This window comes from Leptodactylus fuscus, chromosome 4 (genome assembly GCF_031893055.1).
Source record: "Leptodactylus fuscus isolate aLepFus1 chromosome 4, aLepFus1.hap2, whole genome shotgun sequence".
Taxonomy (NCBI): Eukaryota; Metazoa; Chordata; class Amphibia; order Anura; family Leptodactylidae; genus Leptodactylus; species Leptodactylus fuscus.
This window is the reverse complement of record NC_134268.1, coordinates 89,873,574-89,891,498: the sequence shown is the minus strand read 5'-3', so window position 1 is coordinate 89,891,498 and position 17,925 is coordinate 89,873,574. Positions and strand designations below refer to the sequence as shown.

Here is a 17,925-nt window from a genome sequence, read left to right as displayed (position 1 = left end):
GTAAACAGACCATCAGAACTCCCACAAACATCACCCCAAAAAGGTAGACACCAAGAGCAAATGTATAAGTGCTATCTGGCTATCATGTAAAACAACTTTCCCTGAAATTTGCCACATGCCATTTAATAAATTTGCTGCTCCTCAGCATTAGATGACAAACTGACTCTCTCTGCATGCACCATGTGCTGTGTGTGACGGTTTGGGGTCAGATCACATGGAGCAACTTCAGAACTTCAGACTATATGTGATAAATCTTGGGAACCATGGACCTATGACTGAACTCGTCACTGTTGGGTGCCCTTAAAGTTGAAGTAATCTGCTGATAATTTGACATCTATGGTGGCCATACAAATAAAATTAATGTTGCTGTTAGACACATTTGTAGGGTGGCTTATCTTCCAGAGAACAAAAAGGACTAAACATCTGAAATGCAATTGTCCAACATCAGCCATCGGGGGAGACTCAGGAGACCCCCATTGACATTAGCTAGTTGCATGGGCCTGAAGAAATTCAACCGACAATTCTCTAATGTATATGGGATTCCTGAGATTAACAGAACTAAAACATACTAGACCTGCCAATGATCTGCAGATAAATATCTCAGGTCTATGGCCAGATATATGCCATCACCATTTGCCCTTACTACTTTTCATAAACTTCTACAATTAGGCAATATACACCTCAAGTCTATTCTTATAATGGCTGTAGCTAAACAATAGAGTTAGTGCCAAATGTGGCATAGTCTATTGTCCGCTTCTTCTGAGGAGTTGTTAGTCAGTCTTGGAGCTGCCAGTATCACCAGTGCAGACTGGTCCCAACATCTCACCACAATAAAGATGGTAATCACCTCAAGATCTATTGTTTGGACGTCTTTGAAATGCTGATTATTCTCAGGAACATTATCTTATCACTGGGGTTTCATGGCTGAAGACAGCAGAAATTAAAGGTAGAGGGAGAGGGAGGGGGAAGGAGTAAAATATAGCCCTTTAATACCTGGTTTTCCATCGGTGAATGCCAGCTCTCTGTTCCAGTCACCACAGGGGTCACTTTAGGTTTCTGCAATTCATTAGTATCTATTAGCAGCATCCAACCACTATATCCATATCATTTTTACTTAAACATCATTATGTATTACATTGTATCATCTGTACTTTTATCAAGATTTCTTCAAGTATCAATGTAACTGCATATACAGACAGTGTAGAAAATGGCACGAACAAGAGACTTTCCTAACGATTGGACTGAAAACCAGTTATGTTTGACAACTATCATTATAAAAAAATATCTATAATTATATCTATAATCACTTTTAGCAAGTGCCACAACTATAGCATTTTCTGTCTATGTATCTATAGAACATCACTGCAAGTTTAGCCACTAAAACCAAAACTGAAAAATGCTCAAAAAAACCCAAAAACAAATACTTGTTAAACTAATTCCCAAAAACATCCAAACGAAAAACTTTCCAGGCTGACCAACAATTCTAGGCAGATTTCGCTCTCACACACACACACTACTTGGAACACTGAGCATCCTCCCTTCCCAGGATCCGATGATGAAATGATGAACCAACACCCATCAGAATCCTTGTTTTTAACTGCTAGAACAAAACCTGGGTGCATTACACAGATTTGGACGGCGTGCCACCTGGTTGAGTTTCAGGAGCAGCACATGAGAAAGTGTGTGTTCTGGCGAAGATTCAGTTTTGAAATCTGGCACTGATGTATATGTTACCTTTCCAGCATCTTGTTACCATCCTGTGAAGGGATTTATCTGCTCTGCTCCTGGAGGGGCCTGAACTATACTGCAAGGCTTTTGCAAGTAGGAGTGAAAGCTAACAAAAGTAACACCCCCACACCTCTTACCGGCAGTACCTTAACCCCCGCTCAGCCAGGAGTCAGAGGAAGGTACAACATCCCTTAATTAAGTATCTGGGGACTAACTAGGGAAACACAAACATGTCAATTTCAATAGATATTATTGATGAAAAATGATAGTCTATAGTAGTATTTCTGTAGTTATTTTGACTACATATACACATCCCCACAATACATTACAACTGCAAAACTAACTAAATTTAAAGTACAGGTTGTAAAAAGTTAAAAAAACAAACAACAAAAACACACATGACATAAGCAGTAGGGGTGAGTTATCAAAATGACTGAAAGAAAGGTCCTCCTAGAGGGAAATGAGTTCCCAAACAGGAAGCAAGACATACGGTCCAGGCCATTAGTTACTAGCCAACATCCTCTGCAAGAAAATTAACTTGCGGATAAGCAAGATGTGACTGTCCAGAAGAAAAGTCTTTAAAGATTACAAGGGTTTAATCTCTAGTGATATATTCGTATATAGAATACAATTTTACAGCATCATACTCACTGCGAGTTAAGGCCATAGAATATTAATGTACATTCACCTGGACCAGAAGTACCACAGGCTCTCAATGATGTAGGTGCACCAGTTACATGCTAAGAACCAGCTAAGCAGATAAGACAAGAAGCAGTGGGAGGGGGCCAAGCCCTAAACAAGCGGAGTCAGGGACAGCCGAGCAGCGGGGGAGACTGTGGGCAAGTAAATATCTTTAGTCAGCCATCAGCAAGAGAATCTATCAAGGGCCAGGACTAGCTAAGTGTCTATTAACTATTCATTTCTTATATATTCATTATCAAGCAGACAAGGATGAAAAATATTTCACTCTGCCCAGAGAGCCCCAAAGACTGAGCTATGGAGGATGCTAAAGAGAGTTTCTGACTATTACAATGACTTACAGGTACATTGAATGAAGTGCCATGTTATGATTTACAACTTCATAGTGACAACAACAATGGACTCCATTACTTTCAGTAAATAACTAGAAAATGACAAACTCTGCAAACCCTGACTGCAGGCCCAAAGCATAATTTGTCTGTATACACTTTATCCATAAGACCTCCTTTATAACCAATCAACTGTAAACAAGACTAGCATTTATTCCCAATTCTCCACCACCAATACACGTCATGGGAAACATGGATTGGGCATGTTGAATATCAAGATACCCGATCCTTTTGCTCACGTGGGAGACAACTACTGCCAGCAGCTTGTCTCCTTCTCCACATACAAAGAAACATGCAAGTTTTGGGGGATGTCAATGGAGAAAGAGGTCTGGGGGTTATGGATTCAATGAACAACTCCTATATAATTTAGTATTAAATTATACATGCTGCCAAGTGTGCCCAATGTTAGTGAATTAGGTTGTGCAAAAATGTAGAATTGGATTCTTGCTTACTATCATGACAACTGGTGGTTACAATGTGAACACATTCACTGCAATGCTGTAAAGGGACCCTGATCTTAGGTAGCAATGTAAGCCCTAGCCTTAGGCTTACTGTTATTATCATATGAAAGAAGAACATTTTAGAAGAAGCATACACATGCGCCTCCCTTTACTGACCAACAGGGCTTAGCCACACTAATTTACAGAATTCTAATAAAGATGCCAACGGGTGCCATTTAATGGATGGAAGTACATCAGCTAACCATTCATTGTCACAGGATATTCAAGATACATCTGGTTCCAGAAAGTCTATAATAAGTGAAATTTATAACTATTCTCCTATAGTTTAAAAGTGCATTCAGGTTGGCAGTCTGTATGGAGACTTGTCTGGCCATGTATGGCCCAATGTAATAATCACAGGTACAGCCACTACAATCATTAGCTAAATCTTTCGTTTGCAAGAACCAGCTTTTCTTTGTCATAAATAGATAGGCGAATATGACCTAAATGGCCACTTTTGCTGCTCCTCAGTTAGTTTGTGCAGGGTCACAATCTTGTTATTAATGTTGATGGTAGGATCGTTCAGCCAATGATCCCATCACCAATTCAATGGTCACATCATAACCATCAAAAACAACCAGGTAGGGTTGGCTTTAGGAAGGTTTCAAATCCTTTACTCCACTTTTGTGGCATAAAATATTTGGAAGTATTGTTTTTGTGCCAGCCTTCGCACTTTTCTGAAAGTGGGCGAGACATCTGTGTCATGGCATAATCTATGGCGGCCGCAGGGCTATTATAAATATGCGCTTGGGCACAAGGGTAACCATTTTATTGAAACAGTCATTATGAAGAGTGTCCTCTGTTGGCGCAGGGGACATCAAGACCAGCCTAAAGTATGCCGTCTTGATGAATCCTCCTGTTTTCTCATGAGTTTCCTTTTACCCAGAAATGCTGTAGCCAGAGGATAGAATTGTAAAGTTAAATAAAATATGAACTTACAAACAATGCATTTTGTTGCATTTTTTTTTTTTTTTTTGGGGGGGGGCATCCTCTAGGTATTGTGAGGGGAGTCAGAAATGAAACGTGTGTGAATGAGGGCTAAAACACTGCCTTTTTCCACATATTTCCTTTTTTAGTTGCCCTTTGATATCTTACCATCCCAAGAATCATTAAAATTCTTTGCGACATACAATGGATTTTCTTGGTCAAAGTGCAGCCCTGCTCCCAGCAGCACCAGTAGTAGGAGCGTCTCAGACGTAAACTTAATTTAATTAACAAAAGAGGATCCTAACTCGCTGCATCATTAGCCTTGGCAACAAGCGGAGCAGGTAAATCCACCAGCCGCTCTGTTTGCTATGGAAACCAAATGGTTCCTAAACGTTACCATGTGGCTAACAGCAGCTTGGAGAGGATGCTGCCTAGTACCCCGTCTGAAGTTAATCTTGCAAGATGGTTTGAGACCGGGTGGACATCTGTTACTGACACAGATCCACTAAGTTGACTTTATCTTAAAAATTTGAGACGAGCATTGCCTTCTCTAGAGACAGGCACAAAAAAACAATCATCACACCAGGTTTTATTCTACATGGGTACTTTGTTTCAACATACACTTCACATCAATGAATTCAATAGCCTTTTCAGCAAGTACAAACAAAAGCGACTGAAAATGCCTTAAATTAGTCAATTAGAAAGTTGATCGCATAACCCCAAGAGTCACAATGCCCATGGGGGGGCTTCAATAGGATTTCTCCACCCCTCTGAGCAGCAGCAACATCATGAATGTGTGGAGTCTGCAGGTGAATCCTTGTCAAGCTATTCAAATACCTGCTGGAGAAACGGAGCAAGGCTTTTAGGCTCAGGCAGCTTTTCGTGTTTGAATCACACTGAGCAAACAGTCTCCACCCGTAACCCGCTGCTTTTGTCTGAAGCACCTTTTCACTGAAATCTACCTTTGTCTAATAGTACAACTGCTAGCAGGCTCCAGTGAAAACAAGCTACTCTGGAATGTTTCTAGGCGGCCAATAAAAATACTTTTTCTTATTGATTGTAAGCTCACAACGCAAAGACCGCCTTCTTCATAAGCGATCCCTCTTATAAGGCCATTTCTTCCTTACTTGGTGTCTTACAAGTCTCATAGTAATATAAAGAGGTTCAGAGGCATCAGTGTATTGAGTACAAGGTGAATGAAACAGGACCATGAGGCAATATCACTGAAAATGGCCATTACTTGAAACTGTAAAGCACTCCAGAATTGTCACTAATCTCCAATTACATCACATCTGCTGCTGCCCCCCCCCTCAATTCTTTATCCCTCCACATCAGATTATTAGCGTCCATAAAGTCATAATCAATTAACTTGAATCTTATGAAGCCTTCCCTTCTACTTAAGTTCCTCCAAGTATAAATTGATACCATAATGGAATTTAAAAAAATAAAATAAATAAATAAAAAAAAATCGGTGCAAATATTGCCGCAATTCAGGAATTTCTAAAAAAAAACAAACATTTTTTAAATTGACAAAATAGATGACTACTTAATGAAATTGGAGGAGAGAATATAGTCAGGAATAGTATTTTGGAATCCTATTAACAGGAAGGAGGCAAGGGTCACCTTCACATAACCTTTAAGAACCAGTGTACAACATCTCTCTCTTCATTCTAACTGTATGGCATTGCACTAGTGAGTTCATGTAATTTGTATGGGAAATTCTGAGTATCTCTGTATTGCTACACTATGAATGGATTATTTTCTTATTATGATGCTTGGTTTAGCCCTCCATGCCATATTTTATTGTTCTACATATATATCACAATGTCACCTTGTAACAAAAAGTTCTAGCGTCAGATATGATGTGCTATTCATTAAAGTCTGTGTAAGCCCCACATATTGATGTGAATGTAACGGATCTGCCCCAAATTTTCAATTTTTCCATGCAAACAGCACAAAAACTCAACTGAAGAAATGTCTGTAAATACAGATGGATACTTTTAGTTTAAGATGTGTCTAGGTAGACTTTTCAGAAAAAAAAAAAACCTGCCCACTCCACACCTCCAGTATATTGTATGAAATCTACATCCTTAACCTGAATGCAGATAACAGGATAAGGAAAATGTCCCACCCTTTACAGCAAGTTAGAACAATGATTCATTTGACTTTTTTGTCTCTCTAGACTGCCAGGTAATAAACCTGGTGGGCAAAGTCTTCCTTTCAGCAATCTCTAAGCATAGAATAGGTGATGGGGCGGTTTAACTCCCACAATGCTGGTTTGCGTTGTCTCAAACCTGAGGTTCAAGCCTAACCTCTATATGAGATTATTTGTTTTATGTGAGCCAACAGCAGAGGTGACCGGTCCATGTGATGTCTTTTACTGAATTAACATGGCCTGGTCTAACATCACAGCATCCTCTGGACCCTGAGCCACTAAACCTCCATCACCTATGTTAAGAAGATTTACTTGGATAAACTATGTGTTAATGTTTCTGACTACTCCCATAAATGACCGTAGGCGATCAAAGGTAGTGATCATGGGGTGGGTAGACATTTTTCTGGCTTTCCTATCAGCAATACCATTGAAGAACCCTACAGCCAGCCTCAAATGGCTGCTTACAGGGGACAATAGATAACACTCTACTGCACAGTAAATGAAGATAAGATAGACTTTAGTAACCATAGTGTATTGTAGCCTGGAGACTGTTCTTTAATGAATTTTACTTTATCAGCGATTGTGAAACCGCTAGACTGAATAAGTAGGATACTAATATTATCTGATCGTTGTAACCATCACTTCATACCTTGTAAAAGATGGTTACTCCGCCACCTGTACATCATACAGTCAGCTAAAATAGGCAAGATTATTCGTCAAATAATTTCTGCCCAATACACACTTTTGTAAAAAAAAAAAAAAAAAAAAAAGTATCTTGCCTTTTCCAAAGATACGAGGGTTAATTTTAGCTCCCTTCTGTTTAGCTGCTTAGCAACACTTATCCTATGACCTTCAGAGCACCACCTTCTTTTAAAAGGGATACTAAATACCAACATCAAAATGTACCGATTTTTCCCCCTTTTTTAAGATCTATTTTCGTAACGTAAACCCTTTCCCAACTTCCTAGGAAGTGGGCAAGTCATAATAAAATACCATAATCATATACAAAGTTTACAAACCTCACCCCTATGGGACTACTGGTTGGCAGCTTTTAATAAAATTGTCACAATCGTGCAGCACAACGTTTCTGCAAGGTCAGTACAGAAAGTATAACACATGCAAGTTAATCAGAGAAAATGGAAGCATCCTCTACACGCCCAGTATTGCCTACAACAAATGTAAAACAAACAGAGAAAAAAAAAAACCTACTGAGCAGTAACTCATTCATTACAGAAAAACTACTCGGAACCCTAGAGCCAAACAGGCACCAACTAAGACAATGAAACAGGCCATCCCTTACTTTACATACACTGCACAGTCTAGGCAGCCTTGACCTGCACTATCAAGCAGATAGTTGTAGAAAGTCATCTTGTGAGGTTTATAAGTAACTGGGACAAGGGTATCTTCTCATTATCCAGTGACTACAGGTACATTTTAAACACACCCATCAATGCCATCTAAGTATATTGTGATCTGGCAAAGAAAGGGTTACCCGCAAACTTCAGACCATCTGACTGTGACTTGCCCCACACAAGCAAAGATAGTAGGTTGCACAACTACAATGTAATCCAGACTGGTGAGATGAGTGGAGTCTAACATCAGCACAGAAATATACCATGGGAGGAGGAGTATGTAGTTCCTGTAAACCCTTATCTAAAATGTGACAAAGGTGAGATGTCCTGGAGACATGATGGATGAGCTCCACTATGGGCATGTACAGTATGGCTACGCTAACAATTACTTTTATTAGCTAGGGAATAAAACATTACCGATCAGGTGTAAGCGTATTGGTGCGGTAGGATGGAAACTAGATTTGGAGCCTCATAAGAGGCGGCGTACAGTCATGTGATGGATGATGACACTATAGGAATAATAATATCATCACTATCTAAAATATTGACCAAAGTTATCCATGATGTCTTCTGTCTGCTAAGTCATCACATGTCCCACACCAACATGGAGGAAGAAGAGGCTGGCCAGCCACTGAGGGGTTAAAGTGAGTGCAGAGTGTGAGTACCCTCCATCAGATACACTTCCCTCCCCTAAGTTAGTGCAGAGTATGTATGTTGGTGCTGCTGTGCTGGCTCTTAAGCCGTGTAGAATTTCGTAATGGAATGTGAACTGCTCATCCGGATCTGGGCTCCTTCTATCTCCTAACCAGTAAGGAGCAGGGGAGGACAGATCTGCTGAGACAGGAGAAATGCTCTCTATCTCCTCCTCCTTTTCTAACTCATCAAGGATGGAGGAGACAGCAGCAAACTCTGGGGCTCACCATGCTATGCCTGGCCCTACACCATACAGTCATCTAATTATATATACAGTATATATATATATATACAGACTCGTGTGTGGGTGACACCAGCCCAAGGACGTCTACTGCCAGCACACGAGGAGGAGGAGGAGGAAGAGGAAATACAACAAACCCTTGAAAACTTTTTCACTTAATAAAATAAATAAAGACATGATGGCTAAGCTGTAAAGAATCAGTAACTCCAGAGAGAGAGTCCATCCCCATCCAGCACACAACCCCCTGCCTCTTAGCAACCATGAAGGTGGCAGTCTCCTAAGAGAGTGTCACCAGCAGTGATGCAGGAGCCCCCTGACTTTGCTGGAGTTTCCCCAGCAAGCAGAGATGAGCGGAGGAGCATCTCTCCAGAGATGGCTGCTAGGAGGAGGAGGAGGAGGAGTGTGGAGGTGAGAAAGTTAGCAGCAGAGGTCTTGTACATGGTGGCAGCCTCACAACATCCCCCATCTGTACTTTGATGCCAGGCTCCTTCCTGTACTCTCATGATGACGAGCACTGCTACGTGTGATTCCTCCCCTGATCCACTCTCCATGCCCAGCACACGGAACAGATGCTAGACCTCAGCCAGCCTGACTTTAGCTCACTCTCCGGGGCAGGAAAGTTAGTGAAGGCCACCAGGCTGCCCCTCCTCACACACACACACAGCTCCATGGAGGATGCGGCTGTCCACACAAGGACAGGGAGGGCAGAGCCGCACTTCCCAGCTGGACTCAGGCTCCGGCTACTTGATGCCCACAACAACACACAACTTTCTCACAAGTTTCTACAAACTTTCCCCGGACTCACCTCACTGAGGGTGTCTTCATCTCACCCGCTGGATGCCATGAGGAACACACGAAATCGCAAAAAAAAAAAAAAAAATGACACCGAAAATAGCCAAGTGTGTGTGTGGAGAAAGTTTGCTAGTCCTTGCTGTGTAGGTGAGGCCACGGGGCTGAGAGCAGCGCCATCCAGGATCTAGTTAAAAATAAACTTTGCTCTAGGAGGAGATGATCTGGCTGGATTCCTCCGCTCAGCCACTTTAATATGGATGAGCATCAGGTCCTGCAGGCAAAATGCTGCTCTTGGTGCTGCTGCTGGTGCTGCTCAAAGCTGGTTGGTAGAAAGACTTTAACAAGGAAGGGGAAGGAGAGTCAGGAGGGCGGGGAGACGGGGCAGAGAGGAGGAGATGGGGGAGGGGAGGCAGAAAAGCAACATCATCTCCAAAGAGTATTGGGTCACAACTTCGAAAAAGTTCTACTTCGGACTTTGCCCCTGTTTATAAGACCGTGATCACACTATACACAAAGGGTCAGCATCATCACCTCTCTACCTGTGTGATGGGGGTGATGTGCACGTTACTGTGATGAGGGGGGGCATCCATGATAGACATGTACAGATAGAGCTTATGAACGTGCAGCCATCATTGATCTCAGCAGCCACTTCTGTGTAAAATGTCACCACTACAAAGGTCATATTGTAATGACATAGAAAGTCCCATGCTCGGAGTGAGTGTGCCCACTGTGTCACAGGGGTGAGATGCCTGTCACTAAGCTGCCAGCATTTGGAGGTGCCTGGGCAGGTGAGGTGCAGCAGGGCGGAGAGGAGGAGACTGCTGTGTACAGGCTGCTGTATGCTGACTGTACAGGCTGCTGTGTACTGACTGTGTACAAACTGCTGTATACTGACTGTACAGGCTGCTATATACTGACTGTGTACAGGCTGCTGTATACTGACTGTGTACAGGTTGCTCTGCTGTGTACAGGCTGCTGTATACTGACTGTGTACAGGCTGCTGTATACTGACTGTACAGGCTGCTGTATACTGACTGTGTACAGACTGCTGTATACTGACTGTACAGGCTGCTGTATTCTGACTGTGTACAGACTGCTGTATACTGACTGTGTACAGGCTGCTCTGCTGTGTACAGACTGCTGTATACTGACTGTACAGGCTGCTCTGCTGTGTACTGACTGTTGTGTGGATGTGCAAAGTTCACATGGCTCATGTTATCTCTCCTTCCTCCAGCAGCTCACACAGCAGCAGCTGACCTCTATGAAGGATGGTGGAGGGAGGAACCTGGGGAGGCAGGTAGAGCAGGTTAGCTACTTTTCTTTCCTCCTGCAGCTCACTACTCTCCCCCTCATGAGTCCTCACACCCTCCCTCTCTGATAAAGAAGCCATCACGTGTTTCATCTCCTGGGGACATGTTACTGAGCCTGCTGAGGCTGCCTCTCCTCTAGCTAACTGCCTGTTGCAACAGAGCAGCATCCTCTCCCTGCCCATACAGTCACAGGCCTGGAGTATGCCAACTCCGAAAGTTTAGTCCTATCTTTCAAGTGTTTAACCTGAGCCTTCCAAGAAATGAAGTACACCTGCCCACCTCAAAGACTGGAAATTGCTTACAGGTGTCTCGCTAACTGATCTTATTTGGTACATAGGCTACATGGCGACATATGTCCCAAAACAAAATTTCAAGGTGTCTCTATGATGTCACACTGTGACATCATATGGTTGCGCAGTTGCAGAAAAACCAAACCTGTTGGGTTTTGGTTGTAGGTCACAAGCCACATGGGACTTTTCTACTATAGACTTCAATGGAAGTTTCATGCGACTCGCATGCGTCATGTCAATGACCTGGCAATGTTATACAGCCAAGTCACAGCTCTAAAAAAGTTTCTATAGCCCTAAATTATTTACACATTCACATGAAAAACACAGGCAGCAAATGTGTTTACGAAAAACAGATCAACTTCTTTTTTTTTTTTTATTTCCTCTACTTTTCCATGAAAAACACACAGGGGGTTATTTGTCATCTGTAGGTGCACAACCTTGTCATATGCGGACGTTTAAGTTAGTTTAGATGCGCCTTTATAAGTGCTCTTTGGTCCTTTTATTGTTAAACAAAGGCACATTTGGCCCTTTATAAGGCCAATACCCTTTTCCCAACAAAGACAAAAAGTGGCAAGGGCAGATTAACATCTGGAAAAAAGGTGCAAATGCTTTATAAATAAAGCACAGGGCAGAAAAAGATCACAAAAAAAGACACAATTTATAAAACAAAAAAAGTGCAAATAACTTAATAAATGTTCCCCATAGACATTAATGGACCAAAATATTTGATGTTTCTCTTCTTTTTCTTCAAATTAATGGTTACATGGAGTCCGTGATCTACAGACATCACTCGTCTGCAAAATGTGGACGTATGCATCTTGCAGATGCATGAAATTTTGATGCTATTTTTCTCAAGTTTTTTTTTTTTTTTTTCGCTTTTAATGGTGAAACATGTTAAATAAATGAGCTTTATCTGTAAAATGTTATGTTTTTCCAACACAGTTTTGGTGCAGTTTTAACTGCAATGTGTAAAAGCACAGTGAAGCTGTGACATGAACCTGCGCAGCAGGCTTCAACGAACAACCTACTACAGCAATATGCATAAGCATCCAGTACATAATAACACATCCAAATATTAAAACGTTAAAGATATTAATGTAAATAAAGGAGTGAGCCTGTCTGGCAGCCCTAGAGAGGAGTCAATCCCAATCTTACCTTACCCCAGCTCACCTACAGTGTTTCACTCAGGAACCAGACTCATACACTCACTGGCCACTTTATTAGGTACACCATGCTAGTAACGGGTTGGACCCCCTTTTGCCTTCAGAACTGCCTCAATTCTTCGTGGCATAGATTCAACAAGGTGCTGGAAGCATTCCTCAGAGATTTTGGTCCATATTGACATGATGGCATCACAAAGTTGCCGCAGATTTGTCGGCTGCACATCCATGATGCGAATCTCCCGTTCCACCACATCCCAAAGATGCTCTATTGGATTGAGATCTGGTGACTGTGGAGGCCATTGGAGTACAGTGAACTCATTGTCATGTTCAAGAAACCAGTCTGAGATGATTCCAGCTTTATGACATGGCGCATTATTCTGCTGAAAGTAGCCATCAGATGTTGGGTACATTGTGGTCATAAAGGGATGGACATGGTCAGCAACAATACTCAGGTAGGCTTTGGCGTTGCAACGATGCTCAATTGGTACCAAGGGGCCCAAAGAGTGCCAAGAAAATATTCCCCACACCATGACACCACCACCACCAGCCTGAACCGTTGATACAAGGCAGGATGGATCCATGCTTTCATGTTGTTGACGCCAAATTCTGACCCTACCATCCGAATGTCGCAGCAGAAATCGAGACTCATCAGACCAGGCAACGTTTTTCCAATCTTCAATTGTTCAATTTCGATGAGCTTGTGCAAATTGTAGCCTCAGTTTCCTGTTCTTAGCTGAAAGGAGTGGCACCCGGTGTGGTCTTCTGCTGCTGTAGCCCATCTGCCTCAAAGTTCGACGTACTGTGCGTTCAGAGATGCTCTTCTGGCTACCTTGGTTGTAACGGGTAGCTATTTGAGTCACTGTTGCCTTTCTATCAGTTCGAACCAGTCTGGCCATTCTCCTCTGACCTCTGGCATCAACAACGCATTTCCGCCCACAGAACTGCCGCTCACTGGATGTTTTTTCTTTTTCGGACCATTCTCTGTAAACCCTAGAGATGGTTGTGCGTGAAAATCCCAGTAGATCAGCAGTTTCTGAAATACTCAGACCAGCCCTTCTGGCACCAACAACCATGCCACGTTCAAAGGCACTCAAATCACCTTTCTTTCCCATACTGATGCTCGGTTTGAACTGTAGGAGATTGTCTTGACCATGTCTACATGCCTAAATGCACTGAGTTGCCGCCATGTGATTGGCTGATTAGAAATTAAGTGTTAACGAGCAGTTGGACAGGTGTACCTAATAAAGTGGCCGGTGAGTGTATACTGATAGCAGAGACTGTTCATACATTGCTGACTTCTGTGCATTTTTTGCATTGCCACAACCCATGTGGCAAAGACAAAGATGGCTGTGTCCCTGACTTGCAAGGTGCCGTGACTGACATGACAGTTTGCAAAAATCCTTCAAGTTGGGATTTCTTACAATCTTTTTCTCATGGTTATAGATCCATAATGGCGAACCTATGGCACGCATGCCAAAGACAGCACGGAGAGACCTCTGTGCTGGCACACGCGCCATCGTCCTGATTGCTCACTAATGGGGAATGTGGTACAGGATTCCCTGCTAGTGGACAATCGCTGTTTTCAGCTGTATGTGCAAATGCACATACAGCCGAAAACTGTCAATGTAGGCTGCGGATCCGTGAGACTGCGGCTTACACTGACTGCAGAGTGTGACCTCTACCCTAACGTCTGCGCAATAATGTACGTCGTCAGCACCTGCAGTCAGAAGAAGATGGACGACGCGCTTCGTGGGATTTCATAATGGGTAAGTAACCTATTGTGTGTGGGCCTTCTGTGGAGTATATAATACTGTGTGGGGGCCTTTTGTGGAGTATATAATACAGTACTGTGTGGGGGCCTACTGTGGAGTATATAATACTATATGGGGGTCTACTGTGGAGTATATAATACTATGTGGGAGACCTACTGTGGAGTATATAATACTGTGTCAGAGCCTAATGTGGAGTATTTAATACTGTGTATGGGGCCTACTGTGGAGTATATAATACTGTCTGGGGGGCCTACTATGGCGTATATAATACTATGTGTGGGTCTAACCTTGGGCCTTTTTCACAAGACAGCGAAAATCAGCCATGCGAAAACTAAGGTTAGAGTCACATGACCAAGTATCTACCTGTGAAACTTGGTCCATGTGTTTGCTGGATTTACCGGTCTGATTTTCTATGATGCTAGGAATCTCTGCCTTCCAGTGACATACTGTTCTGTACTGTAATCACTATGGACAGTATGTAGGGAAGAGGTAGAGATTCCTAGCATCATGAAAATAGCTGCTCAGTCCAGCGAACTCAGGAGTTTCATGACCAAAACGCCGTCATTTGAATCTAACTTAACATATGTGCACAACATTTAACAAGGACTTACACCTACACTCACCGGCCACTTTATTAGGTACACCATGCTAGTAACGGGTTGGACCCCCTTTTGCCTTCAGAACTGCCTCAATTCTTCGTGGCATAGATTCAACAAGGTGCTGGAAGCATTCCTCAGAGATTTTGGTCCATATTGACATGATGGCATCACACAGTTGCCGCAGATTTGTCGGCTGCACATCCATGATGCGAATCTCCCGTTCCACCACATCCCAAAGATGCTCTATTGGATTGAGATCTGGTGACTGTGGAGGCCATTGGAGTACAGTGAACTCATTGTCATGTTCAAGAAACCAGTCTGAGATGATTCCAGCTTTATGACATGGCGCATTATCCTGCTGAAAGTAGCCATCAGATGTTGGGTACATTGTGGTCATAAAGGGATGGACATGGTCAGCAACAATACTCAGGTAGGCTTTGGCGTTGCAACGATGCTCAATTGGTACCAAGGGGCCCAAAGAGTGCCAAGAAAATATTCCCCACACCATGACACCACCACCACCAGCCTGAACCGTTGATACAAGGCAGGATGGATCCATGCTTTCATGTTGTTGACGCCAAATTCTGACCCTACCATCCGAATGTCGCAGCAGAAATCGAGACTCATCAGACCAGGCAACGTTTTTCCAATCTTCAATTGTCCAATTTCGATGAGCTTGTGCAAATTGTAGCCTCAGTTTCCTGTTCTTAGCTGAAAGGAGTGGCACCCGGTGTGGTCTTCTGCTGCTGTAGCCCATCTGCCTCAAAGTTCGATGTACTGTGCATTCAGAGATGCTCTTCTGGCTACCTTGGTTGTAACGGGTGGCTATTTGAGTCACTGTTGCCTTTCTATCAGCTCGAACCAGTCTGGCCATTCTCCTCTGACCTCTGGCATCAACAACGCATTTCCGCCCACAGAACTGCCGCTCACTGGATGTTTTTTCTTTTTCGGACCATTCTCTGTAAACCCTAGAGATGGTTGTGCGTGAAAATCCCAGTAGATCAGCAGTTTCTGAAATACTCAGACCAGCCCTTCTGGCACCAACAACCATGCCACGTTCAAAGGCACTCAAATCACCTTTCTTTCCCATACTGATGCTCGGTTTGAACTGCAGGAGATTGTCTTGACCATGTCTACATGCCTAAATGCAGTGAGTTGCCGCCATGTGATTGGCTGATTAGAAATTAAGTGTTAACGAGCAGTTGGACAGGTGTACCTAATAAAGTGGCCGGTGAGTGTACATTATAAATAGACAGCACAGTAAAACTAGTCTAAAAAAAAAAGGTGCACCTGTGAAAAATATGGGCAAAAAGGGAGATGTTAAATAACCCCCATTCACTCCTATCGTTTTTAAAACAGCTAGTAACAACCATTAAGAAACAAAAAAAATATCTGTTGCATGGCTGTTTTTCACTGTTGTGTGAACAGGATCTAAAACATCTAAGGCTGAGTTCACAGGGGGTATTTTGATCAGGACTTTGAGGCCGAATCCGCCTCAAAATCCTGACCAAAAAGACGGCTCCCATTGAAATCTGGCTCCTGGAAAAAAAAGAAGTGACATACTCATTCTTCAGGCGGAGACACTCCCAACTAGGCCCATTCATTTGGGATTCAATCCGGATTAGAGTATTTTGGACCGGAACCTGAGGTGGCCTCCGTGTCAAATTCCGGTCCAAAATACCCCATGTGAACCCGGCCTAATGGTTAATTCACCTCAAGGGTAAATGCACACATTGGGGCAGATTTATTAAGATTGTGGTATTGTACAAGCACAGGGAATGAATGATGCATGAAGAGGTTCTATTCATTACTGTAGCGGTCGGGCTATTCGGGAGATTACTGCATTATAATTGACTTCTAGTGACCTCTATGTACACTGCTGAGTTCAGTCCGGGTATTACGGCCCAAACACGGACTATTTTCTACGCATGCGACTTATGTGAAGGGGACCTGCAAGCTAAGGCCCCACAATCACTGATGAAAATAATTGACTAAAAACTGGCCATCTGAATGCAGCATTACAGGTAAGGTTCCACATTGCGAAAACACAGGTTTTTTGTTGCAGATTTTGCTCCAATTTTTTTTGGCCAAAATCAGGAGTGGCTTTAAAAGTAATGCAAAATATAAAGAAAGCTCTAAGACTTTTCCCTTCTGTTAAATACACTCCTGACTCTAGCTCAAAAAACTGAAGCAAAATGTGCAACTAAAGATGCTGCGTCTCTGCAATGTGGGGCCTTAGCCTATAATGAAGATTTCAGGCTGAGTTCCCCTGTCCTGCTCCACTCACATTAGCACAATGTAGCTTGTGAGACACAGAACACAGTGTCACAGGCACAGCTGCCCTACACACTTTACCTACCAAACTAAATAATAAAGACATAATTTTTTTGTGGTGAAATAAGGCCACAATGTGCATTAAAGGGATTCAATCATTAAAATGCTATTTTTTGTCCCTAACATGTAGGAATAGCCTTAACAAAGACTATTCTCCTACATTTAGAAATCCTGGCTTTCTTCTGTATGCAAATGAGTTATCTCGCAGCACTGGGGGCAGTCCCCAATATCTTTGCCTGGAGCGGCCTCTCTCTGCATCTTCCTCCAGAGCTGGCTTCAAACTTCTAGGCATGCGCACATGCTTACTGTGTAAGCAGCCACAAGAAAATGGCCGCTTACACCAGAAAATTGCCACGGGCATGCGCAGTCGGCTCTGCCCGAGGCCCGACAGCAGAGCCAACTGCGCATGCCTAGAATTTTGAAGCCAGCGCCGGAAGAAGATGCAGGGAGAGGCCATTCCAGGCGAAGATAGAGGCGGTGCTGGAGATTTCTCTTGCAGCATTGGGGACCGCCCCCAGTGCTGCAAGAGAACTTATTTGCATACAAAAGAGAACGGGGATTTCTACCAAACGGCAGCTTAAGGCTATTTCTACGTGTTAGGGACAAAAATAGCATTTTCAGGATTGAATCCCTTTAAGGGTAACTCAATAAATAAAGGTCTGTTAGTGCTTTTAATTGGTTAAAAGTACACCCATATACTTTTAGCAGTGTTTTGAGTGATTTCTGGGTGCCTGTGGAAGCTCCTGGCATCTTCTGCATTTGTTTATAGATGTGTTAGCTTCCTGCTATGTAGTTTGCTGTGTACCTTCCACACTACCTAACTTTCACTGCTCCCCCTTCTCTCTCACTCCGTTAGATCCACTCCGGATTGACCACCTAATAGACCGAGTCCACCCAAGCATAACCAGGGTGACCAAGTCCCTCCAACAAACATCGAAAGATTACAAAAGTTCATCATTAAAAATTGGGGGGGGGGGGGTG

At 43.0% G+C, this 17,925-nt stretch overlaps 1 protein-coding gene across 4 annotated transcripts in view; it reads right to left on the bottom strand.

Annotated features, from left to right (window-relative positions):
- The window catches only part of RREB1 (ras responsive element binding protein 1), a 63,450-nt gene extending 53,637 nt beyond the window's left edge, over positions 1–9,813 (bottom strand). For 2 of the 4 annotated variants that reach the window (XM_075270788.1, XM_075270791.1), the window contains exons 1-2: positions 9,490–9,813; positions 994–1,056 (exon numbers count right to left, since the gene is read on the bottom strand). In XM_075270788.1, the coding sequence (XP_075126889.1) occupies positions 994–1,005 (12 nt within the window). In that variant the 5' untranslated portion in view covers positions 1,006–1,056; positions 9,490–9,813. Of the gene's footprint in view, positions 1–993; positions 1,057–1,734; positions 1,746–9,489 lie in introns of those variants that run through there. The other 2 variants (XM_075270789.1, XM_075270790.1) reach the window with 2 other exon arrangements.
- Positions 9,814–17,925: the final 8,112 nt, after the last annotated feature.